Genomic DNA, 27,158 nt, shown 5'->3' on the forward strand with positions numbered 1-27,158 from the left:
TTGTCGTCGGTTTTACTCTGACGTCTCTCAAAGACCCATTTCTGAACGGATTTTTATAAAATTTGGACCTGTAATACACTTCAGGCTATGGAACCAAAGTGTTTTCCAGCCTATGCTGGAATATTGGAATCTTGCAACCACTACTACAAAGTTCAACTCAAGTTCAGACCTCTGTTACTCTATTTCATTAGCACTAAAAGTGTTTTTCCTTTTTGCATTAGTAACTTCAGAATAGGGCTGGGCGATAAAACGATAACGATAACTATCGCGATAAATTATTTCCTCGAAATAAACATGAAACGTGGTCGCAAAGTTTCGATATATCGATTTTCCAAGCTTGGCTCCGTTCAGCCTCGGCTCAGCACACTCACTAACAACAACCAACCTTACGTGATGACGTGCTACGCACAACAGCTAACAACCAATCAGTGAAGGAGATGGCCGAGATCGACGGAGACCCGGAAGGAGACTCAACAACAAGGCTTGCTAGGCTAATTAGCTTGCACGGCGTTGTTTTATATATTTACGTGCCGAGTATGTGTGTGTGGTGAATTCTGAGGCCACGTTTATAGTAGTGGGGGTATACAGTAGTAGTCGTTTCAATATATTGTGGCGGAAGAGAGTATTTTAGTGTGATATTTAGCACATTGTCATGGAATACACCGCGTAGAAGCAACAGGCTGGCTAGGTTAACTAGCTTGCACGGCACTGTTTTATATATTTACGTGCCGAGTATGTGTGTGTTTTGAATTCTGAGGCCACGTTTATAGTAGTGTGGGAGTGGACGTCGTTTCAATATATTGTGGCGGAAGAGAGTATTTTAGTGTCATATTTATTGTCATGAGATACTCCGCTTGTCGGCTAACTGCTAACGTGCGAGGACTGATGACGACATCAACTCGACTTGAGACATTCGCAGCAGCATATTAGAAGTTAATTAAACTTGACAGACATTATATCGACGATAATTATCGATATCGAATTATATGAAAATAATTGTATAATTTTATCGCGATAACGTTTTTAGTAGAGCTGGGCCGTTAACGGCGTTAACGTGCGGCGTTAACGCTATACTAGTATTGCGCGATAATATAATTAACGCATTAATCTATATATTAAAAAAAAAAAAAAAAAAACTTTATTTACCAAGGGTAGGTTCGCTGAGCACAGATGTTCTTTTCCATTCACACCTGGGAGCTGCCCAGTACAACCACAGTTGACACCATTGGCCACTGAGCAACTCCACTGGAGCAGTTGATTCAAGCCATGTCACATAGTTCAAGTTTGAAATGATTCTTTCTGTTTTGCTCCTGAGAGTGTGCTAGATACTGTACTGTACTGGTAATATTATGTATTTGTGTTAACTTCTGAATAAAACAACTTATTAAACACAAGTACATCTTATTGAACATTATTTTGATATTTCATTACCAATTATCATAGCAAAACAGCTTTTTCAAACAGTCTGTAATGCATTTTAGAAACGGGAGATGGGCTCATGGTGTAATGGGCCACCTGGCCTGAGAAACATGAGGAAAGAAAAAGTAAGGACTTACTTCTGGTCATTATTTGGGTAGAACACACATATTTTGAATGCCTTCGGCAGTTTTTTTTTTTTTTTTTTTTTGAGCCATTTTAATCTAGATTAATCTAGATTAAATCCAGGATTGCAGATAGATTAATCTAGATTAAAAAAATTAATCTATGCCCACCTCTAGTTTTTAGTCATATCGCCCAGCCCTACTTCAGAATGTTATCTTTCAAAAGAGACCAGGCTCATGCATGTGCTATAAGTATAATGGTAAGCTTTGCACAAAAAAAAAAAAGTATGCAGTCCTCAAGTTAAAGTTGAAAATTTTTCTGAGTGCCTGTTTCTGTGCCCCAGAACAGTTCAGTCAATATTTGTGAACATTATGTCAGTGTTATTCGTAAAGCTAGAAATAACACAGAACACGACAATTTCTGAGGTTACCTGGATGCAAAATTTGAGACCGCTGCTCCATTGACAATGAATGGGACACCGACTGCTCAAATATGTTGCATGTAGTAGACTGTAAGGCTGTCCCCGAACCCTGTTTTTAGGGTTCGAACGTTCGCCAGGGTTTATCGAACGAACGTTTGTTTTTTTAAATTTTTTAATAAAAACATTTTTTAATAAAATTATTTCTCGTTTTTTTTTATTTTTTTATTTATTGTATTATAGATCCTACGGAGGGCGGCATTGCATAGTCTATTGGTGAAAAACATGTTTACAGTGGTGGCTGTTCATGTAAACATGTAATTAAACAAAGCACTCAGAAGAAAATAAACAAGCTACTGCATCAAAGTTACTACTTATGATAAACAATAGCCCTTGCAGTCACGTAAGGGGCTAGATAAACAAAGGCATTCGTTTTGTGGCATTAACGTTATATAGTTAGTGTTACAAGTTCAATAACAGGTATTCACTCTTGGTCGACGGGGAGGGGAGAGGGGAGTCGGGAGGAGAGGCGCACGCCTCGGCTCCTCAACAGACCCGTCCACCGTCTACCTCGGAACGGTGGTAGGGCGGACGGGCTCCCAACACGCCTGCCGCCCGTCCGCCCTACCACCGTTCCGAGGTAGACGGTGGACGGGTCTGTTGAGGAGCCGAGGCGTGCGCCTGCTGTTGTTTCCAACGCAACGCAACCGTGGCCGAAAAAGGCTGGTATTCATTAATGATCCTTCTGCAGGTTCACCTACGGAAACCTTGTTACCGATTACTTCCTCGGCGGGGAGCCAACTACGGCTCCCCGGTAGCTACGGTAAGTCTGTTGAGGCTTCTCGCAAGCAGATCAATGGCGGCATTGCCTGAAGTAAAAAACGAATAAACGCTTGCCGATTGGTGGTAACAGCAGAGGCGGGTGCAAGCGGTGTGACGTAATTGGCAGAATCGCCTGTCAATCAAAATAGAGCTCTGGTTGAGAAATAGTATCCCGCTGCAGCCCGGCAGACCATACTGGTTGAGCCGAGCGCCTCGGGCGACGCGCCGCTTCACATCACCTCAACCCCGTGCGCATCCTTTATTTTTTTTTCACCGAACGTTCGAACCTATTAATTAAAGTCTGAATGTGAGCGTAACGAACGAACGTTCGGGCTCAGCCTTAGTAGACTGGCGAATGGTCACAAATACTGGCTGAACTGTCCTGGGGTACAGAGACAACATACCAGTATCTGAATTCTTAAAAACGAGAGAAATAGACATGAAATGGTTCTCGTCTCACAGTCCTCGCTTGCCAGGCGCTCCACCTCCTTCTCCAGCTTGATCCTCTCCTGGTCCACCTCCATCACGCTCTGTAGGGCCGTCTTGTCGCTGGGTGGCATCTCGCGGGTCAGGTGATAGATGTCGATGTGATCTGGGATGGGCACCTCACGGTGGCTGATGGCACATAGCAACATAGACTTGCCTGGTGGAGGAAGTAAATGAAAGGGAATTGTAATAATTAATGAAATACTGAGAGCAGTAATAAAGACTGGCAATATATAGTCAGGGCCATACACAGGGTTTGTACACCTTTTCCAAGGCAAAATGCAAGCACTTTTCAAGCATTCTCAAGGTGCATTGTCAAGATTTTCCAGCATCTTATGCGGCTGTGGTAAATTAAATATTTACTCAATGATTATTTCACTTCTTCCATCACATTAAATCAGATGTTATTGTGCTATAAAGTTATAAACAACCAAAATTATGTAGACTTGGCATCATATATAACCTGGCTGAGCCCATGTGTTATGCAGTAACGTACTGTATATCTGTATGTCATGTATGTCATAAATGTCATGATGAATTGAAAATGGGGGACCCTGATGTAAACAAGACGAAAGTATTGCTCTGGTCTGCATCCCCTTAACAATTGTGTGTATTGAGCTGTACTGTATTGTACCCATTCTGCAATCTGTTAATAAAGTTTTCAATCAATCAATCAAACGTGACGAGCCAGGCCAATTTTAGCATGTTAATTTATGGAATATGCAATCTAACAGCTAACGTGAACTTTACAGTAAATTACATGGATAATAATGTTAAGGTAGTTAGTTCATTCCTGTAGGTAAACAATCACTCAAATAATCACCAGATAAAACTTCAATTTCAATCAAATATTTAATGAAAATTTGCAAAATAAGAGAACAGACTTTGAGGTAGGCAGTCAATCAGCTCCTGGAGCCTTATGTATGTATGTAATGTATACAAAATGTATACAAAATCAAACACTTTTACTTTAAAAGCAAAACATATCTCCTTGAGAAAAAACTGCATCGAACAACACAAAATAGTGCGAACATTAATTAAATATTTACTCAAAAAAGTGCTAAATAATAAGTCTTTGAGGTAGGCAGTCAATCAGCTCCTTGAGCCTTAAATTTATACAAAATCAAACACTTTGTATTGTGCAAAAGAAAAACATCTCCTTGAGAAAAACACTGCATCGAACACAAAATAGTGCAAAAAAATATAATTGGCCTAGTTAGACCAAATAGGGAAGGGCCTATTAGGGAGTGTCCTTCAGTTCCTTGAGTTGTCGGTTAGCTGTTTCTCCACAGTCTCTAGACTTATTTCTTTTTCTTTTGCAGCCCTTCGAAGGCCATTGGACTTTGAGATGAAGCTCAATTTCCCTATAGACTCAGCTTTTTCTTTGTATTTTATTTTTTATTATTTTTTAAACAAACATATAAACAAACATGACAACACACGATAAGATATACAAGCATTAATTGTCAGGGCACATCCAATGAGTTCACATTTTAGTTAGTTGTCTTATATAAGATATACCCCTAATACCCGTCATCTAAAAAACCTACACACATATGCTCCAGCTCGAACCCCCACCTCCCGGACCCCACCTTGAGAAGTACCTCCACTATCCCTTGCACCTAACCAGACACTACCATTATAAGCTAGCTTTTATTCTCTCCACCACTTCTAACCACATTGACATTTTGGATTCATTGAGACCCAGAATTCTTGCTGTAGATATTTCATGGTAAATTACATCGAGATATGTAAGAAACCAAACTTTACGGCAAATTTTTTCCGGTTGAAACCAGCGTGATGCGATCAGCTTTTTGGCTAGTGTGATACCCGATAAAACCAATCTCTTTAGCTGTGGATTCACTGCAAACTCAAAAACATCATTCAATAGTAATACCGAGGGGTGTACAGGTATATTCCAAGATACGAGTTTTGATATTTGTTGGGTCACATCTTTCCAGAATGCCTTAACTGGTGAGCAGTCCCAATACATGTGCATAAATGTCCCTTCGTCCCCATTTGTACATTGGGTGCATTTGGAATCTTGTTTAAGCCCCATTCGGCACAGTCTTATAGGAGTCAAGTATGTCCTGTGAATATAGTTAAGATTGATTTGTTGATGATCCGGGTTCCTTGATGTAAGTCGGACATTTGCCCAGGCTCCTTGCCAATCAAAGTCATTTTCCAGGTCTGGTATATCCCTCCTCCAGACAGAGTCTAGTTGGAGGGTTTCATACGAGGACGTTAGTAATTGATGATAAAATTCTGAAACAAAACCTCTTGATGTCTCTCTTTCGTAGAAGAATGTGGTATCTGTGGTGTTCAATTGGTCTATCTAATGGAACACCGTGAGACTTCAAACATAGCTCTAACTGTTTGTGAAAAAGCCATGTGGACTTTGTAAGATTACATTTTTTGCGTATTTCTTTATCACTACAAAAACCCTGTTTGTTAAAAACATCCCCTAATGAGTGTATGCCTTGCTCTTCCCATATAGGGAATCTTATAGGTCGTTTTCCAATTAAGAGTGCATTGTTATTGAATAAGGGAGTATGATTGTGCCATTTTTGTGGGTTAGGATTTTTTTTTGTGATTCACGCCATATCCGGATCGCATGAGTAATTATGGGGCCAAATTTTCGTTCACAGTGCTTGATTGGTAGTTTAGTGTATGCTATGTCCTTCAGTCTATGTGGGGCTACTATGTTTTCTTCTAATTTTCTCCAGGATACTAATGCTTGGGAGTCAAACCATGTTGTCAATGGACTTAATGTGTACGCCTAAAATATAGGAAAAAATCTGGAAATGCCATGCCACCATCTGCTTTATTTCTCTGTGCAGTGGATCTTTTTATACGTGGTGGTTTGTTATTCCAAATAAATTTGTATGTGGAGGAGTGTAATCTTTTCCAGTAACCCTCTGGAGGGGGTAACGGTAGCATTGAACTGAAGAAGTTGATTTTAGGTAGTACATCCATCTTAACTATTGATATCCGTGCTTGTACTGTGTTTTTAAGTTTTGCCCATCTATCAAGGTCGTCTTTGATTTTGTTTTGGATTTTTGTGTAGTTGTGCTTCACCGTTTGTCTTATGGTGGGGAATATTTCCACTCCCAAGCATCTGAAATGTTTTACCATCGGTATCGCTCCTGGGAGGGTTGTATCTTTTTTTGCAGGGGTGTTAAGTGGAAGGAAAGCCGACTTCGGCCAATTTATCTTAAATCCCGATAAATCACCAAAGTCCTCAATCAACTTGAGCAGATGAGGCAATGTGGTGTTGGGGTTTTGCATGAACAATATTACATCGTCCGCATATAAACTAATTTTTTGTTGTGTGCCCTTGATTACGATTGGTTCTATGGATTGGGATTGTCTTATATATTGTGCTAAAGGCTCTAATGATAGATTGAACAGTCCGGGACTAAGAGGACAACCCTGTCTGGCAGAGCGTGATACCGGAAAGATTTTGGAGATGATTGTGCCCGTTGTAATCATGGCCGATGGGTCTTTGTATAATACTTTAATCATATCGATGAATCCTTTTCCTAACCCCATCCTTTCTAGCACTGCCCATAGATACGACCATTCCAGCCTGTCAAAGGCTTTCATAGCATCCAGGGACAGACTCAGCTTTTTCTGCATTGGCATCAGCAGACTTCAGGAGGACCCTTATATCCTCCTCCATTCTCTTTTTTTTTGGCCTTTATCGCGGTTATCTCCTCCATTAGTCCTTTCCTCTTCTGTGCCTTCTGCTTATCTTGCTTTAGACGTTTTTGGTCATCAAGATACATGTGATACTTCTGCCTGGCAGCAGCTGCAGAGAGGAGTAGCTCCTTTGTGTAGGCTATGTTGAGCAGCCCTCCAACACTCTGCACATGGTCATGAATAACCCGCTGGGCAATCAATGAATGCTCTGAGGTTCTCCACCATCACTTCTTTGTTGACCGAAAACCCTCTCTCTCGACAGTGGCTTGACCGTGTGAAAGGATCAGGAGGAGTTTTATTACTCCCCATAGATGGCGCCACTCCGCTTTGTTGGATAAACATTCATGATAGAATTTATCCAACCTTCCACTTTCTGGGTTGAAGTTCCTAAAGGGATCGGACACTGACATCAAGCTGTAGTCATAGAAGTGACCAAACTCCCTCAGAATCTCATCACACGATTTCTCTTCAATGCGGCCAGTTTCAACAAGGAGCCGCAGACAAGTGGTGAGTTTCCGGGTGCTTCTCTCTTTGCTCTTGATGAGCTCCCTAGGATCCAGGACAGAGATGCTTCTAACAAGAGGATACTTGAGTGGAGCCTTTTCAAAAAGCTTGGAGACCATCTTCAGCAAAAACACCTTACAGTTCTGCCTGAACTCCAGCCTCAGCCTCTCAGCATTTGAGTTCTTCTTCATGTGCTCCTGCAGAGCTCGCTCTGTGACAAATCCCACACTCAGTTTGGTGACATCCATGTGGTTGACTGGGTCAGCATAATCAACTAGTTGCGTCCTTCATGACACTGGGCTTGATGAACTTCTCCATTAGACTCCTCAGCATATTGGCGAGATCCACACTCATAAACGGCAGCATGGGTTTGTCGGTCTGGTATAACTTCAAAAATGGTGTTATTTCCCTAGCCACCATTAGAAAGAAGTTGAGCTTTGCTGGGAAGAGGTCATCTTGAACAATCATCTGAGCAGTCTTGAAAGACTTAGTAGATGGTTCAGTTACCATTTTCGTTTTGGCTGCATTAATGTACATTTTCAGAGAAGGCAAAATCTCTAGTGCACGCTCAGCCACCTCCACATTTTCCAGCCATCGATGACTACAGAAGTCAAGAGGGAAGGACGAGGAACCAGTGACTGCTGTAGTCCTACCTACGAGCTGGAACATCTTTGAATAGCCATTTAAGGCTCGACAGAGCATTTCCTAGCTCCCAGTCTGTGGATGCACACCCTCCTCTGAAGGAATTGTGTAGTATATGCAAACCACAGCGTCCTACATTTAGCATCGTCTTGCCGGTTTGTTCTTCTATGTTTTGCTGGGCCAGGGAGAATAGCTTCCAGTTAACATTTGGGCCATCCATAGACAGCTGAATCAGGTTTTGGAAGCAGATATCCGAACACACTGCCTCAACCTTCTCATGTATTTGTTTTGCGGTGTGATGGCCCATGAAAAAAAGATGTCAGATACCTTGAGTTTACTTGATTATCATCCCAGAATCTCATGTGCATGTCAAGCTGGCATTTCTTCATTTCCCGATTTAGACTTTCATCAAACAGAAGTACATATCCAGATTATTTCTTGGCTTTGGCCTTCATCAGGGAAGAGAAATGAGGAGCTATCCCAAATGTGGTGAGGTATGCCACTTTATTCTCCCCACAAGTAAATTGTTTTGCTATCTCACTGTCAGGAAACATTGTTTGAAACATGGCCCCCATGTCATTACATGAATGGTAGGAATAGTGGATGGTTACAGCTTTTGTTGCCCAGCATATTTCAGCTTGAAGTGTTGGATTAGAGGTAACAAATGATTTAATGGTGCCTGTGGTGTTGCTAGTTGACTGGTTCTTGGATGAGCCTGTGGATGGTAGAGGGGCAACTCCACTGCAAGCTACTCCACTGGCTGCTCTGGCTCTCACTACACTGCTGCTTGTTGATGTGGATGTAGCTGTGCTGCATTGCTTGTCTGCTGGAAATAATCCACTAATGCAGGACCTGGATTTAGTCGTGCTTTCATCAGAATTTGATGCTTCTTTCCTAAATAAAAAAGGAGCAACATCATGTTATAAATAAAACAAAGTGTTTTAATTTAATCTCACTGGTTGCACTTAATTTTAAGTGTTTATTGTTTAATGTTGACATCTAATCTAAATGGATCATTATGATATTATAAATTTATATTTCATTTTCATTTATAGGCTACTGCCTATGAATTTTAGAGCCTAATGATGGCCTGGAATGAACTAACTACATTATTATCCATGTAAAGTTCACGTTAGCTGTTAGATTGCATATTCCATCAATAAACATGCTAAAATTGGCCTGGCTCGTCACGTTTGATTGAAAACGTTATTAACAGATTGCAGAATGGGTACAATACACTATGGCTCAATACACACAATTGTTAAGGGGATGCAGACCAGAGCAATACTTTCGTCTCGTTTACATCAGGGTCCCCCATTTTCAATTCATCATAACATTTATGACACACATATACAGTAAGTTACTGCGTTCCAACCAACAACTGCTCCACACCAGTCTCCGTAAATGTTCCGTTATAAAAATAAAATACAATTTCAATACACAACAAGTGAAAGGAAATTAGCTAACGTTGATTCGCCTAACGTTAAAGTGGAAATGAAGCAGTGAGCAATGTGATCCTATGTTTGTTTGTTGTGTACCTTGTGTAAGACAGGGTTCTATAATCAAATGTGAAATCTATCTTATTTGTCTGAAAAATCAATATAAATATGCCTGTTTTCAACATGGGCGCCGCCATTTTGTTGCTGACGTCATGCCACTGGTTGGGTGTATACACGGCTGGTTAGCTGCCTATAGTGAATGGGTCAGTCAGTAAATAAAATGTTGCCTACAAAACAACGGGACCGCGGTGGTTCTGTTTGTATTGCTCCTGGCTGTTCAAACTAATTTTACCATGTGAGAGAGAGGATAGTTGGTTAATTTCCACAAACTACCAGTGAAAAAAACAGTGTTGTTGGCACGTTGGCTCAGGCTGGCTGCACTCAGGCGGCGCGACCAGCCTGTTGGACAGGGAAGGAGGATCTGCAGCGAACACTTCATTGCCTCGGATTATGTTGTTGGGGGTGGAAGGTTTGTCCAGAAGACCACTAATCAGCTGAAGCGGTTCCCTCGGTCTTCGACAGACAGACCGGCGTTAGCTCTCGGGAGCGATCGCTAGCTAGTTGGCACCAGCCGGGGACCGGAGTTAGCTCTCGGGAGCGTCGCGGAGCATTCAGCCTGCTGGCTACCTAGATCCACTTCAACCAGCCGAGCGTCGGGAGCTCCAGCAGCTTGTTGATGTGCTAATAGCCTGGAGCCAGCTACCGTTAGCTTGCCGAGGCTATTAGCACACCGACAAGCTGTGTAGCCAGCTACCGTTAGCTTGCAGAGGCTCCAGCACACCGACAAGCTATGTAGCCAGCTACCGTTAGCTTGCCGAGGTTCCAGCACACCGACAAGCTGTGTAGCCAGCAGGCTGAATGCTCCGCGACGCTGGTTGAAGTGGATCTAGGTAGCCAGCAGGCTGAATGCTCCGCGACGTCCCCGGCTGGTGCCAACTAGCTAGCGATCGCTCCCGAGAGCTAACTCCGGTCCCCGGCTGGTGCCAACTAGCTAGCGATCGCTCCCGAGAGCTAACGCCGGTCTGTCTGTCGAAGACCGAGGGAACCGCTTCAGCTGATTAGTGGTCTTCTGGACAAACCTTCCACCCCCAACAACATAATCCGAGGCAATGAAGTGTTCGCTGCAGATCCTCCTTCCCTGTCCAACAGGCTGGTCGCGCCGCCTGAGTGCAGCCAGCCTGAGCCAACGTGCCAACAACACTGTTTTTTTCACTGGTAGTTTGTGGAAATTAACCAACTTTCCTCTCTCTCACATGGTAAAATTTGTTTGAACAGCCAGGAGCAATACAAACAGAACCACAGCGGTCCCGTTGTTTTGTAGGCAACATTTTATTTACTGACTGACCCATTCACTATAGGCAGCTAACCAGCCGTGTATACACCCAACCAGTGGCATGACGTCAGCAACAAAATGGCCGCGCCCATAATGCTAAATGCTTCAGAAATGCACACAACAAATCGTTTTTTCTTAGAAACTGCTTATTTTTATAACGTGATTTCTTCTGTGGCTTATCTAAATACTAATGTGATGCTATGAATATGTATTTATCGCACTGCTTCATTTCCACTTTAAGGCTTTGCTACATGCTGCGTATTTCAAAACACTGCGGTGAAAACAAGAGTCCGGTAAACACAAGTTTTTAATTCCAATAGTGTATTCTGCCTGTTACTTGACTATTTCGATTATTGAAGCGGTATTTTTAAAACTAACATTTACGCGGAGACCGGTGTGGAGCACTTGTAGTGTCGAGCCAGGCTGAGACACGTTAATATTATGATCCATTAGCTCACCTTGCATGTGGCTCGAAAGTGCACTCTCCCCCATCGTAAAAATCTTCAAGTCCTTTCTGCATATTTTGCAGACGGCTACTCGAGCATGTTCTCCTCTTTTCAACCATGACTTATATTTGATATTTTCGAGCCAGAGCTCATTAAAACGGCAGCCTCGCGGCATTTAGACCACACACACGCGCGCTGTTCTCAGATGGCACAGCTAAAAACACTACGGGTAGAGACGAGCCACATTTCATTTTGCGTGAAAGGAGATTGCAAAATAGGCTCACTCGAATCGCTCCGACTTATTTTATTTCTTTGTCTAAACAAACCAAACTATTCAGTCAGATAGCGATTTATTATTAAAGTATAAAGTGCAATGACAATTTCAGTAACTTTCCAGCACTTTATACACAATTCAAGCACATTTAAAATAGCACATTGAAATACAAGCATTTTCAAGGAATTCCAGCACCCGTACGAACCCTGCATACATATTATTAAAGGCAGCCCCCCCCCCCTTTTTTTTTCTTTTTTCTTTAAATAAGGAACCAAAAGTAAATTGGACAACTAACAATCATAAATCAAATTGTCACTTGTAATACTTGGTTGCAAATCCTTTGCAGTCAATGACAGCCTGAAGTCTGGAACCCAGACATCAGAGGAAACTTAACTTTTTGGCTTACCAGCCAACTGGCGAGTAGCTGATTTTTTTTACCAGCCAAACAGATTTTTTACCAGCCAAAAAAAATCGCTAATTGTGATAATTACTTCTTTGTATGTCTTCGTCTCAATTGATTTTCAATCATAGTAATAATCACACGTGTCTCTACTCTTTAAAATATTTATTAGCATAACATTAATAACAGTGTCTTTACTCTTCACAATATTAGCATAAAACATATTAACATGAAAGAGGGATCTATTCTGGACTGGGTTGGGCTGAACTGGGCAGAGAAAGATGCTGGGTTGGACTGGGTTGGGCAGTGAAAGAAAAAAATCGAAGTATGTTGTGAAGTGTATAGATAGATGTGAAATGTATAGATGTAGCAGTACTGTCTATCTGTATGTCGTGTATGTCATATGTTATGATGAATTGAAAATGGGGGACCCTGATGTAAACAAGACAAAAAGTCTCTCTGGTCTGCATCCCCTTAATGAATGAATGAAAACCCTTTATTTAACAGATTGCAGAATGGGTACAATACAGTACGGCTCAATACATACAATTGTTAAGGGGATGCAGACCTGAGAAAGACGTTTGTCTAGTTTCCATCAGGGTCCCCGATTATGTGTATTGAGCCGTACTGTATTGTACACATTCTGCAATTTTCAATCAATCAAGTTAACTTTGAACCTCGGTTGTCGAGCCGCGTCAATGTTGTGTATGCATCTGGGTGGGTAGGCATCACAAAGGTGTTCACTGTGCCTTTAAGACAGCACGGTGGGCTGGACAATAGGAGCCTCGTATGGGTTCTGCGGTCCTGCAGCTGGATGCATCTCGGGCTGGACGACAGGGCTGTGAAATACCCTCAGTGTTGTGGTATCGTCAGTTCGGTTGGTGTGTTGTTGTGCACTGGTTGAGCATGCAATAAAACATAACCTTACGTCGTAGTCCGGTGCGTTTTTGGAAACATTATAGTCATAACAGATACACGGCTAACATGGGGCTGGCTGCTTTGAGCACACACACTAACGTTAGCTAGCAAGCAGCTATATAGCTAAACGCTAACTAGAAGCTAACTACGGTATACAGTTCCAATAGACTAACATACACCTGTGATTTAAATGTGTCCTTGCCTTAGACTCAAGGGTTGTACTAGGGTTGGATGCAGTTCCCCGTTGGTCAGTCTGTCTGTTTTCCATCTTCTGCTGTGTTTAACGTACCGCGGGACTTTTATTCAACATTATATATGTCCGCCGCGGGTTGGCCAGTAGCCTACTGCGGGAACTTTTATTAAACATTATATATGTCTGCGGGTTGGCCAGTACTGCAGGAACTTTTATTAAACATTCTATATGTCCGCGGGTCTTGTGCAGTGCTCTCGTGGCACTGTCAACTAAAGCGAGCACTCAGGAGACGTGCCAGTGACCGTGATTGCAGAATGTTTTTTTTTGTTTTGTTTACTAGTCGCCAGACTGGCGAGTGGTCTTCATGAATCACTCGCCAAACCTAAAAAATACTCTCATTTGGCGAGTAAAGTGGCCTAATTTCCTCCCCTGGTCACTGGGTTTCATCCCTGGTGATACTCTGCCAGGCCTCTACTGCAACAGTTCCTGCTTGTTCTTGGGACATATTTCCTTCAGTTGTCTTCAGCAAGTGAAATGCATGCTCAATTGGATTCAGGTCAGGTGATTGACTTGGCCATTGCATAACATTCCACTTATTTGCTTTAAAAACGTTGGTCGGTTTCACAGTATGCTTTGGGTCATTGTCCTTCTGCACTGTGAAGCGCCGTCCAATGAGTTCTGAAGCATTTGGCTGAATATGAGCAGATACTATTGCCTGAAACACTTCAGAATTCATCCTGCTGCTTTAGTCAGCAGTTCCATTAGCAGCCATACATGCAGACACCATCACCATGCTTCACTGATGAGGTGGTCTTTGTCTCATCTGTCCATAGGATGTTGTTCAGACTTTTAAAATGTTTTTGGCCAACTCTAATCTGGTCTTCCTATTTTTTACTCACCAATGGTTTACATCTGGTTGTGAACCCTCTGTATTCACTCTTGTGAAGTCTTATCTTGATTGTCGACTTTGACACAGATAGACCTACATCCTGGAGCGTGTTCTTGATCTGGCCAAAAGGTTTTTCTTCACCAGGGAAACAATTCTTCCATCATCCACCACAGTTGGTTTCCATAGTCTTCTGGATCTTTTGGTGTTGCCGAGCTCACTAGTAAGTTCTCTTTTTAAGAATGTACCAAACCGTTGATATGGCCACACCTAATATTTTGCAATCTCTCGGATGGGTTTGTTATGTTCAGCCTAATGATGATTTATTTGATTTATTATATTATTTGCTTCACTGATGGAGACAGCTCTTTTGACCTAAAATTTTGTTTACAGCAACAGATTCCAAATGCAAATACCACACTTGAAATTAACTCCTTTTACCTGCTCCTTGTAAATTAAATTAGGGAATAACACACCTGGCCATGGAACAGCCAACTGTCCAATTACTTTGTCCCTTAAAAAGGGAGGCACATATAGAAAGTGTTGTAATTCCGACACAGTTCACCTGATGGGTGTAAATACCCTCAAATTAAAAAAGGTTAAAGTCTACACTTAAAGCATATCTTGATAGTTTAATTTCCAATCCATTGTGGTGGTGTACAGAGCCAAAATGATAAAGAAAAATAGTGTTAACGTTATTTGCATAGCACTTTTTCAAAACAGTGTTACAAAGACAATGAAAGAACAAACCAGGATAGATAACTGGAATCAAAGATTGAAAAGAATGAGCAGAAGCCATCGTAGTCGTTATAATGATCACCAGCTCAAATGGTTTATCGTCCTCATCAGGTCTTACCGGTGCCATTGAGGCCAATGAGCCCGTAGCGTCGTCCAGAGTTGAGCTCCAGGTCGGTGTCAATCAGCAGTTCCTGGCCGTGGAAGGTGAGCGACAGGCTGCTGACATGCACATCTGTGCTGTTGGGGTGCGACGACAAAACACCGGTGCATGCCCGTGCCTCAGTCTTCTGCATCTCAAACTCATCTAGGTCGTGCGTCAGGCTCTCCACACCTATTGTACAAAAGGGACAACAGGTGATTACATAACAAGGACACAGCCAGAGAACTCGATACGGAAGTGGGTGTGATCCTACTGCCGAGGGCAGAAATGTTGGTTGGGGTGATGATACTAAAAAGGAACATGCCAACATTTGGGGAAATTAGCTTATCATCTTCTCCAGAGAGACAAGATAGATAGATACCAGTTTCCTCTCTGTACATTCAGTAGAAGGGTATCTGGCTGCATGTTAGCCTAGCACAATGAATGGAAGCTGACATGTGGCGTTAGTTGGACAATGCCTAGACTAACCGGCCATGTCCGCTTCCATTCATTGCAGATAGCTTTCTATTCATTCATTCATTACTGATGCTTCCCCATTTAGCCTAAGCACTTCAAATAGATGTAATATGGCCATGAAGGCAAGGGAGAACAGGTGGGTTTTGAGGCGAGCTTTGAAGGTGGAGAGTGGAGGGGAGTCTCTGATGGACTGGGGGAGGGAGCTCCAGAGTCGGGGTGCAGTACGAGAGAAAGCCCGATCTCCAAAGTTTTTAAGCTTGGATGTCGGGACAGTGAGGGAGGCAGTGGAGGACCGGAGGGAACGGGTGGGGCGGTAGGGAAGGAGATCAGTCAGGTAGGGGGGGGGGGCCAGGCTTGACGGCGACCAGCTGTTTTAGTGTCTATGAATCAATACATCGTTTGAAAGCTAAGATTAAGACCCATTAAGTGCTTCCAATTTCAGGTTATAAGACCAAACAACCAACGAGCGGCAGTTTTGCGAAAAAGTGACCAACGCCGGTTTCGCCTCACGGTGACTGGACCAATCATCTCAGACGGTGAAAATGATGAAATTCTGGAAACGATGCTATATCACTTGAGGGATGTTCCCCAGGATATGTAATGTAGTGTTTGTTTGTTTTGCGTAAAAAAGGTACAGGCATCCTGAGTGTGCTTCGTTAAAAAGATTATCATACAGTGATGAAAGTAAAAACAATAAGGACCATATACAATATACAAACTAAAGTACAAAATAGCACTTGTATGCGCAAATGTTTTTCAATGGAAAAATGCATTTATGCTTCACTTACTCTAGTAATACTGAGAGTGAATCTGATAGAATCATTAGAGCCAAAGACTTTGACTGTACGTTGAAGATTTCAAGAGTTATAGCGTATGGAGATGGCCATATTGGATAAACGTCTATACATACCATTAGGAAAACATGTAAAACACACATTTTCTGTGGTATTGTTATCAACTTTGGACCTGTAGATAAGGCTTCAGGCTATGGCCCTGGTGTGTTTTCCAGCTCATACCCCCTTACAAAACAACCTGTAAGAAGCATCAGCTTGCAAAATAATTCAGACTGAAGTATATAAAAAAATTCAGTGTGTTCAAAACTCTAACTCTATTACAGTAGCACTCGGAGTCGGGAGTGATTCTTCCTCCTGTTATCGAAGAAAATTCTGAATGTTAAAAATTGTTCACGAATAGCTTTCAAATTACTTCAACAGGCGTTTTATGCAAAATTAGTCGTAAAACAACTTTAAAAACACTATCGTTGTACTAGTAAAACGAGGTATTGTACCTCTAGCATGGGTGCAACACAAGTTCTCACCATTGGTGTCAGAGCCATTCTGCAGGGTCTCATCCTGTCCCTCTACTTCATCATCCTCCTTCTTGGTCCGCTGGCGGCTTTTGGCAGCTTCCTTCTTCTTTGCTGCTTTCTTCTTGGAAGCATCGGAAGGCATGATGGATGGATGGATGCTTCAGGTAGATACCCGAAGACACAGTGAGCTGAGGAAGAAAGAAATATATTATCAATCAGTTGTAAAGCAGCAAATCAACAAGGTGGTCTGAAAGCCTTAGGCCTTGAAAATGGGCTGCTGAAATCAAATAAATCGCGATTATATAAGATTAGTGATGCACCGATGTGAAAATTGTGGCCGATACCGATAACCGATATTAATATTGCTGTTCTGGCCGATACCGATATTTACCGATGTCGATATCTCTGTATAGAAAACACTTTTTTAACGCATAATTTTTTTACTTTTGTAACTTATTTTCAGAAATGACTGATTTTTGAAACTATTTAAGGCCAAAACATGTAAAAAAAAAAAAAAAAAAAATTTAATATCGGATATCGGCCCCATCTTGATATCGGACCGATACCGATGTGTAAAAAAACGGCCATATCGGCCGATATTATATCGGCGGCCGATATATCGTGCATCACTATATAAGATATTCGTTTATTTTTTTATATTGGTGATCACTGTTTTAGGTCTAGGTCATTACTTAGATGCAATCTATGTTAAAATAGCCTCCATCTCATTCTCTGTGCAGGACAGGCCGCGGAGGGGTTAGATGCCGTTTCCGTGTGTGATCATAGGGCTGGGCGATAAAACAATAAATATCGCGATAAATTATTTCCTCGAAATAAACATTAAACGTGGTCGCAAAGTTTCGATATATCGATTTTCCAAGTTTGGCTCCGTTCAGCCTCGGCTCAGCACACTCACTAACAACCAACGTTACGTGATGACGTGGTTACGCACCACAGCTCAGGACTCAAGGCTGCTAGGATACTTAGCTTGCACGGCGCTATTTTATATATTTACATGCCGAGTATGTATGTGGCGTGAATTCTGATGCCACGGTTATAGTAGTGTGTGGTATACGGTGGACGTCGTTGCAATGTATTGTGGCGGAACAGAGTATTTTAGGGATATTTATTTAGTACATTGTCATGGAATACATCGCTTGGAAACGAAGCTGGCTAGGATACTTAGCTTGCACTGCACTATTTTATACACTTTCATTTCACTCCCACATCAAATCTGTCACCAAGTCTGCCTTCTACCACCTCAGGAACATCTCCCGTCTCCGACCCTCACTCTCAGACTCTGTGGCTGAGACCCTGATCCACTCATTTGTCACCTCCCGGTTGGACTACTGTAATGGAGTCCTGTTCGGGGTACCCAGCAAAGCCCTGGACAGGCTCCAGTATGTCCAGAACTCAGCTGCCAGGGTTCTCACTCACACCAAGCCCTGGCAGCACATCACCCCCTCCCTCATCCATCTCCACTGGCTTCCAGTCAGGTTCCGCATCACCTTCAAACTCCTGCTCCTCACCTACAAATCCCTCCATGCCCTCGCCCCCCTGTACCCGTCTGATCTCCTCCACCAGTACACTCCATCCCGGAACCTACGATCCTTTGATCTAGGTCTCCTCTCCATCCCTCGCACCAGGTTACGGACTTTTGGGGACAGAGCCTTCAGCGTGGCGTCCCCTACCCTCTGGAACTCTCTCCCCCCCGAAATCCGCAACGCCCCAACCCTGGACACCTTCAAATCCGCTCTAAAAACACACCTCTTCACCAAGGCTTTCCCCATCAGTTAGTTTTAGATTAAATTAGGTCCATTATCCCCTACTTTCCCTCATCCCCTCTCCCCCCCCCCCTACTTTCCTTGCCCTATTTTTTGTCCTGATTGTAAAGCGACCTTGGGTTATATGAAAGGCGCTATATAAATTTGATCTATTATTATTATTATTATTTTATATATTTACGTGCCGAGTATGTATGTGGCGTGAATTCTGATGCCACGGTTATAGTAGTGTGGTATACGGTGGACGTGGTTGCAATGTATTGTGGCGGAACAGAGTATTTTAGGGATATTTATTTAGTACATTGTCATGGGATACACTGCTCGCTCTGGCTAACTGCAAACGTGCGCGGACTGATGACGACATCAACTCGAGACATTCACAGCAGAAAAACAAGTCTATTAATAGCCCGTCCATCGGCGCCGGGCATAAAAAGTTAATTAAACTTGACAGACATTATATCGACGATAATTATCGATATCGAGTTATATGAAAATAATTTTATAATTTTATCGCGATAACGTTTTTGGCCATATCGCCCAGCCCTATGTGATCATATATATATATATATTTCAGCTGATCACCTGGGGAGAGCCCCTCAGCCATTCTCTCTATGTACTATGTATATTATTTCTATATGTTTGGTTAATAAACCTTTGTTATTAACTGAACCTCGGTTGACTGAGAACATTCTTCTTCGGGATATCCACGAATATTCCACAATTGTATTCAGCCGTACTGTATTGTACCCATTCTGCAATCTGTTAATAAAGTTTTCAATCAATGATGATCGCAGCAGCATCATCTAAGAATCTTAGAATGATCAAAGCAGAGTATGAGGGCCGACGTTCCACTCTACTGGTTAAAGTTGCTTACTCGTCGTGAGTAGTACTTCGTTGATAAAGAAAAATAATGTCCACAGCCGCTCTGGTGTAAAACAAAGCTATCCAAATGGTTTATTTCTCTTCCACAGCGAAGTCTTTCTTTACAGAAGTGGTCCTAAAACTATTTTCCTAAATATTCACGTCACTACTACAAGGTAAGAAAACTGTATTTTCCCAGTCTCCAAAATCACTGCAGACTCGACAGATGAAAATTCCTCCACACTGGAAAGCCGTAAATCAACTTGCTGGCTCTTTCCACAGCAAAACGGTAGGCAAGGCACCCTGGTCTAGAAATGCAGGCTTCAATCCATGTTGTTTAGTCTATCTGTTCAGTACTGCTCAGCACTGTTTCAAGATGCAACCTGACTGTTGAGAGAACTGTTGAATATATAGATACACAAATGTTCTAGAATGTTTGGTTATGATGACATCATCACAAATGTTCTAGAATGTTTGATTATGACATCATACTGTGACATCACAAATGTTCTATTATGACTTTATCTAACTCCAATCAAGATTACTAATGCTGTTTCAATGTAAGGTTATAAAAATAAACATTAATATAATACAATAACCTAAATAGCTTTGGCTCCTCTACACGGAGTATTGGTGAGAACTGGGGCAGAAATAGTTTCAGGTGCAAGCTGTTGGGGATGTTCAGCCATTGTGGAGAGCCACATTCACCACAAGTAGGCAAAATATACAAGTCTTAGGAAAAGTTTTACCGAAAATACTTCCTGAACCATAAGGGGCGGGCACAGCGATGGCGTCAGAACAGTCGTCATGCCATTAGGGGCGTGGTTTGGCCCAATTGCGTCGAGGAAAGAAAAAAATTCACGTTTTTTGGCCAGTCTGGGGCTGCTGTCGGTTCATCACTTGTGTGAGTGCTAACGGAATAGCTACTGGCCCAAATGAACTGCAATAGCAAAAACCGTGAAAGCTGTACTAAATTAATGTAGTCACTCTCAACATCGCACGTCATTCTAAGTAACTAGTCGAGTGCGTGACCACACACGAGCAACCCACACCACGGATCAGATGGTCAACGTTAAGCCTAATAATGAAACGTTACCGGCTTGTCAGCTAACGGTACATCTGTAAGCCGCGTAGCGTCCGATACTAGTCCGATAGCTAACGTTCGTTTTCTAAATGTGGCTTATAACGTTATAACGTTACCAGGATTTTGTTGGCTGTCTGTAACGTTAGCGTAAGGTTATAGTTATACATTTATATGCATCACTCCAACCTTAACAAAACGACTAGATTGCCGTCAATTGAGGACTAGCCCAGAACGCTAATTTACAGTAACTCGTGGCCGTGTATGTTAGCTAGGTAGCTAACATGGCATTGTCCGAATCACCAAGCTAGCGAGCAGAGGAGCGCTAGCTAGCAGAGGCTCTAGCTAGGAACGTTAGCAATGGCGACGTTGCCATAACCTCCCGGTAATTATTTATCCCATTCGATACGGACGACATATGTGTTTTAATAGACACATATCTACTAACGTTACCTATTCAAAACGTGTTCACCACATCATAAAGGTGATAATTTTACCTCAGTCGTTCCTCTTCACCGACGACACCGGCAGCACCCAGAGATGTTGAATGTACAACTCGTCGCGTCACGTGTTACCGGCACAGCCACCAATGGCATCCCGAGTTGTGCCCCTCATTTGAATTTAGGGCGGGGGATATAGAGAACGCGTCATCGGAAGTCTCTCTACTCCTACCCCTACTCCTCGTCTTTGTAATGTTGTAATGTATTGCACAATTCATGTCTTTGTAGATCCCCCCTGTAAACATCAATGTAACGATAGGCTTTTTTTTGCCAGTTCCCGCATAATAAAGGGTAGGCTATTTACAAGTATAATATTTGTCAACAATGTTTTTATCGTTCACAAACATTTGTTAAAGCTGTGCCTAAACCTCTAAATGGACGAATAACTAACTGGAATCCATGAATTAAGTCAATAACCGAAATAATAAATGAGCCACAAAAATAATTTTAACGCTAAAAATATCCAGATACATTTGCGTAGTAAGTAACCCTAAGCTTTTTATAATTTCGATTCAGGGTAATACACTTTATTTGTATAGCACCTTTCATACAGAAACTGCAGCTCAACGTGCTTCACAAGTTCACAACAGAAAAAAAGACAGGCATAAAATGAGCACATAAAGTGCAGACATATAAAATCACAGTTTTTCACATTAGGATCTAACATCCCAACAGGCCACCTTGTTTATGGTTTGATTCGGTTTTAAATAGACAATGATAAAAAGAGTAAAAATAGACAGAGTAAAATAGTGCAGTGCAATAAAATAGTAGAATAGAATAGATAAAATATTTATATTTTTTTATATAAAATAGTTCTGGATTACTGTTCAACAGTTCAACGTCGTCTTTACCTTCTCTGTTTGGTATCCACAGTTTAAAACTTGACAGTCTTCCCTCCTGTTTTATACCCACTTTGACCCTTCGAACCTGAACCACTTTGTCATTTTCTGACTATCTGTATGTCATGTATGTCATATATGTCCTGATGAATTGAAAATGGGGGACCCTGATGTAAACAAGACGAAAGTCTTTCTCTGGTCTGCATCCCCTTAACAATTGTGTGTATTGAGCTGTACTGTATTGTACCCATTCTGCAATCTGTTAATAAAGTTTTCAATCAATCAATCAATCACCTACCACTCACCTACCACTCAGACCAGAGAAAGACTTGTCTTGTTTACATCAGGGTCCCCCATTTTCAATTCATCGTAACATATATGACATACAGATAGACAGTACTGCTACATCTATACAGTACTTTGTACAGGAAGTTGTTCGTCATCCATTTGTTTATTGCTAAGAGACAGGCGGAAATGGAGTTAATAGCTGTGTGATCATTTGGTTCAGCAGAGATGTACAATTGTGTGTCATCTGCGTAACTATGGAAACATACATTGTGTTTTCTAATGATGTCTCCCAGTGGCAGCATGTATAGTGAGAATAATAATGGACCAAGGCAGCTCCCCTGTGGAACTCCGAAGGCGTCATGTTTCTCAGAAGAATGATCTCCAAGCCTGACGTAATATTTTCTCCCTTTGATATATGTTCTGAACCAGTTTAATACATAGTCAGAAAGACCAACTAACTTTTCTAGACGATTTATTAGGATATCATGGTCGATCGTGTCAAACGCTGCGCTTAGATCTAATCTAATCTTAGATCTAGGACAAGAATTGAGACTTTGTTTTGCATCAGAGTTTATTCTGAGGTCACTAATTATTTTTGTAAGAGCAGCTTCAGTGCTATGGTGCGTTCTGAAGCCTGATTGAAATTCAAGTTTCAAGTTCAAGTTTCAAGTTTCTTTAATATTTGTCATACAGAAGTACAGAATACTCGGCCACAAAATTATTGAGGATAATCGACGACTTTGGTAAATTGTCAGGTTTTAAGATTAACTGGAACAAATCAGCCTGCCTACCTCTTAATGAACTGGCCAAGGCGGTACGACTACCAGCTGATATCCCCATAGTAGAACATTTTAAATACCTGGGCATAGAGATATTCCCCACGCTGAACCAAACTACTAAGTACAACTTCACGGGTACTTATGATAAAATACGCCAGGATCTAGACAGGTGGTCGTCCCTTCCTAACTCCTTACAAGCCCGGGCTTCCATAATCAAAATGAACATCCTGCCTAGGATAAATTTTATTAGCTCAATGCTCCCCCTGCCCCCTCCAATAGACCACTGGCGCAAGGTACAATCGATGGTATCTAAGTTTGTCTGGAATAACAAACGCCCGAGAATCAAAAGGGCTACTACTCAACGTAGGAAACAAGATGGGGGCCTCGCAATCCCTGATTTTAAACTTTATTTCTGGTCCTTTTCACTGAGACCTCTGATGTGCTGGCTAGACCCTGTAGAGGCTGTATCGTGGCGCTCCTTAGAAGCGGCGGCGGTGTCTCCGCTAAGATTGCAGGATGTAGTGTACTCCACTGTCTCTATTGCGAAATGCCGGCTGAGGTATGGACCGATCATTACTCACGTGATCCAAACGTGGCGTAATGTACAGAGGTCGTGTGGGGTTAAATGCCCTTGGCACCTGGACTCTCCAATTTTTAATAACCAGCAATTACTTGTTGGACACAAGCCGGTTAATATTCCTCAATGGCAAAGGAGGGGAGTGCATACTCTGGAGGATATTTATGATAAGAACGGCCTCCGTGCGTTTCAGGACTTAAGAGAATTTTATGATCTTCCCGGCGAGTCCTTCTTTCTTTACCTTCAACTAAGGTCAGCACTGAGGGCGCATGGCGTACCGTGGGCTCAAGCTTTGCAACCACACCCCTTCCTCAGGCTCATAGTGGACAGAACGACATCCAGAGGGTTTGTCTCAGACTTTTATACGCTCTTAATTCAATCCACGTATAAAAATGTATCATTGGATACAATCTGGCGTGTGGATATCCCGGAGTTGGACCCCGAGTTTGACTGGGATGATGTTTGGGCAAATGTGGCATTATCTTCCCGCAACCCCAATCACCAGCAAATTAATTTTAATTATATTCATAGGACCTATCTTACACCTAGGAAGCTATTTGCTATGGGACTGATAACCGACTCTCGGTGCACTTTGTGCTCTCAAAAGGCCACTGGCACTTATATGCATATGTATTGGGATTGCCCACCAGTGGCCCGCTTCTGGAGGTCAATAACGGACAAACTTTCAGATCTGTGTGGCTTAACTATCCCATTCACAGCTGTTACGCTACTCCTGAACGATATAACGACACTACCCGCGTCCGTACAACTGAAAAGGGTTGTCCTAGCGGGCGTCACAGCAGCGAAGAAGCTTATAGCAATGAGATGGAAGGAGCCTGAGAAGCTGACAATGATCAACTGGTCCCTAACTCTATTGGATGTGATTTATCTTGAGATATCCACGGCTCGGGTGATTGGGGTAGGGCAGGCTGGCATTGACCTGTGGTTCGCAGCAGCTGAGAAGGTAAAGACCGCCGTGTGCGGCTGAGCGGGGTTGGGGCGCTTGATCGGGGGGGTCCGGCGGACTCTGGGGAGGGGGAGGAGGAAATGTCTTGTCTGTCTTGGTTTTTGTCTTGTCCTTCTTAACTTTGGCTAGGGGGATTTTAGGGGGGGTTGGTATTTAGCTATTCTGCGCTATATGTCAATTCACATGCCATCTCCCCAAGGGACTAATATTGGCAGACTGATTGACCTGTCAACCAACTTGGAAGAGGAATTTCTTTCTTCTTACACTTTACCGTCTGCGAGTTTGGCAGTCTTGAACATGTGTAAGGGACCTAGGCTATCTACAGTAAATCTGCGACAACACTCTCATAAACAATCTTTCAAGTCACTCCACTTTGTAAAGGTGGGGAAAGGTTGCCATGTCTTGAAGACCCCTTTTTGTTATTGAAGTAGCCACCTATATTTGATAGGGTGGACGCTGTTTCTTTTTCTTTTTGTCTTATAATTTATTATTCTGTATTATTATTGTTGTTATTCTCCTGTGAAGTTATGTTTTTTGTTACTGTGGTTATTGTGTTGTCCTGTTTCATGTAATTAATAATAAAAAAAATTTGATCAAAAAAAAAAGAAGTACAGAATACTTTTATACAAAATGCTTCTTACTGTTACGCTCCAGAGACTGTGCAAGACAAGATAAGTATGAAATAAAATAACATAGTAAAATTAGAAGTAAAAAAATGAGGTCACAGTGTTCAGTTTAGACATATGTACAATGTTCGATGCAGAATAGACGTAGTTACCATACAATATACAATACTGTGCAGTGTACTAATATACAATACTATATAGTGCAAGGCAGAAATGGGACGAGGTGCAATTTAGGTACAATTCACAGTAGGTGTACGAGTTGTAGTGCAAATCCTTTATCAATAAATATAAAGTGTAAAGTGTGTTTGTGTGATCTAAAGTGTGGAGAGTGGGTGCTGCAGTGTGTTGTTTGTTTGAGTGAGTGTGTGCGTGTGGGTGTGTGTGCTGTGTGCATTTGATGGTTGTTGCATAGTGTTTATTGTTCGTTTAGCAGCCTGATGGCCTGGGGATAGAAGCTTCTTCTGAGTCTTTCTGTGCTCGCCTTAAGACTCCGGTATCGCTTGCCTGACCGCAGCAGTTCAAAGAGGCAGTTGTTCGGGTGGCTCGAGTCCTTAATAATTCTCTTAGCCTTCCCCTTGCACCGCTTGTTGTAAATGTTCTGGAGGGTGGGAAGCCCCCCTCCAATTGTGCGTTCGGCTGAACGTGTCACTCTTTGTAGTCTGCTACGGTCTTGTGCAGTGCTATTCCCAAACCAGGAGGTGATGTTGCCGGTCAGGATGCTCTCTATTGTACATGAGTAGAAGTTCCTAAGGATCTTCTGACTGACTTGGAACTTCCTTAGGCGCCTGAGGAAGTAGAGGCGTTGTCGTGCCTTCTTCACAACACTGTCAATGTGTGTGGTCCATGTCAAGTCCTCGGATATGTTTCCATGATGTTTTCTTTGAGAACGTTTATTTGTATTGAGACCGTTTTTTCAAGTATCTTGCTGATGAATGGGAGGTTGGATATCGGCCTATAGTTGGTTAGTACATTACTGTCTAGTTTGGGTTTCTTTAGTAAGGGTCTTACGATAGCTGTTTTGAATGCATCTGGGAAAATACCTGTCAGAAGCAATGTATTTATAATATTTAGGACATGACTTGCAATACTCTCGAATATTCGCTTAAAAAATGCTGTGGGTATAGGGTCAATACAGGAAGTGGAGGAGTTACATTCCATGAAGTTTTGTAAAGCTCAGTTGATGTAATGCCCATGTTTGTATCAGGACTAATGCTGGCTCTATATTGAAGTTATTTTGTTATTGAAGTATAATGCTAGTTCTTCACATTTTGATGCAGATGACTGTGGAGGGGTGGGGTCAGTGTTGAGTATAGCTGGTCGATGGCTGAGAATAATATTCTAGAGTTTCCAACATTCTCTGTGATAATATTAGAAAAATAGTCCTTTCTTGCCACTCGTATTTCTTTGTTATAGGCCAGGGAGGGGCAACTGGCGGCCCGCGGGCCGCATGCGGCCCCAGGCCAATATAAAAAAAAATAATAATAATTATTAAAAAAAAAAAAAAAAATTCATTCGCCTAAGAAGAGTTGGCAGTCGACTATGGCTCCTTTCGATAGATTAGTCGAATATTTTAGTAATAGGGGTCAGCCCTAGTGTGGACATATTCAACGCTGTTGAAAGTGCCGTGCAGCAATATGGGGGTTTGATAAACTGTCCGCTGTTGTTACCGATGGAGCACTCGCAATGAAAGGAAAACACACAGGATTCGCCGGGCTTCTAAGGCAGAGTGGCGTTGAGTGTCCAATGCTGCACTGCATTATACATCAGGTAAGTTCGCTAACATAATTTCCATCTATTGTGGGTCACTAATAATCAGGGGTGCAGTGGTCATGCCATGCAATACCACGCCGTCCCAGCACTTTTCTGAGCAGAAGTACGCACACAAAAATGAAACGTTATTTCATCTGATGCAGATCGCATGCACAAACATTGAAGTTGACATTCCTTCTATTGTGCGCCAACAGGAGAGACCACAAGTGTCTCATTAAAGACAGAACCATTATTGACCCACTGTGGGGGGAGGGTGAATGTCATGCCAGTTTGATAAAGGGTCAATGGGAGGCATGTAGAATTGCACAAAAAGGAATTCATTATTCTGATGAGTATTGCACTTGGCTACTTGTTTACT

General features: G+C 42.2%; 1 protein-coding gene across 1 annotated transcript in view; it reads right to left on the bottom strand.

Moving 5' to 3' along the window:
• The window catches only part of abcf2a (ATP-binding cassette, sub-family F (GCN20), member 2a), a 54,104-nt gene extending 33,086 nt beyond the window's left edge, over positions 1 to 21,018 (bottom strand). The window contains exons 1-4 of the mRNA XM_084327889.1: positions 20,952 to 21,018; positions 16,738 to 16,916; positions 14,922 to 15,134; positions 3,243 to 3,425 (exon numbers count right to left, since the gene is read on the bottom strand). Coding sequence (XP_084184015.1) covers positions 3,243 to 3,425; positions 14,922 to 15,134; positions 16,738 to 16,870 — 529 coding nt within the window. The 5' untranslated portion in view covers positions 16,871 to 16,916; positions 20,952 to 21,018. The remainder of the gene's footprint in view (positions 1 to 3,242; positions 3,426 to 14,921; positions 15,135 to 16,737; positions 16,917 to 20,951) is intronic.
• Positions 21,019 to 27,158: the final 6,140 nt, after the last annotated feature.

This window comes from Notolepis coatsorum (genome assembly GCF_963971535.1).
Source record: "Notolepis coatsorum genome assembly, chromosome: 13".
NCBI classification, from domain to species: Eukaryota; Metazoa; Chordata; class Actinopteri; order Aulopiformes; family Paralepididae; genus Notolepis; species Notolepis coatsorum.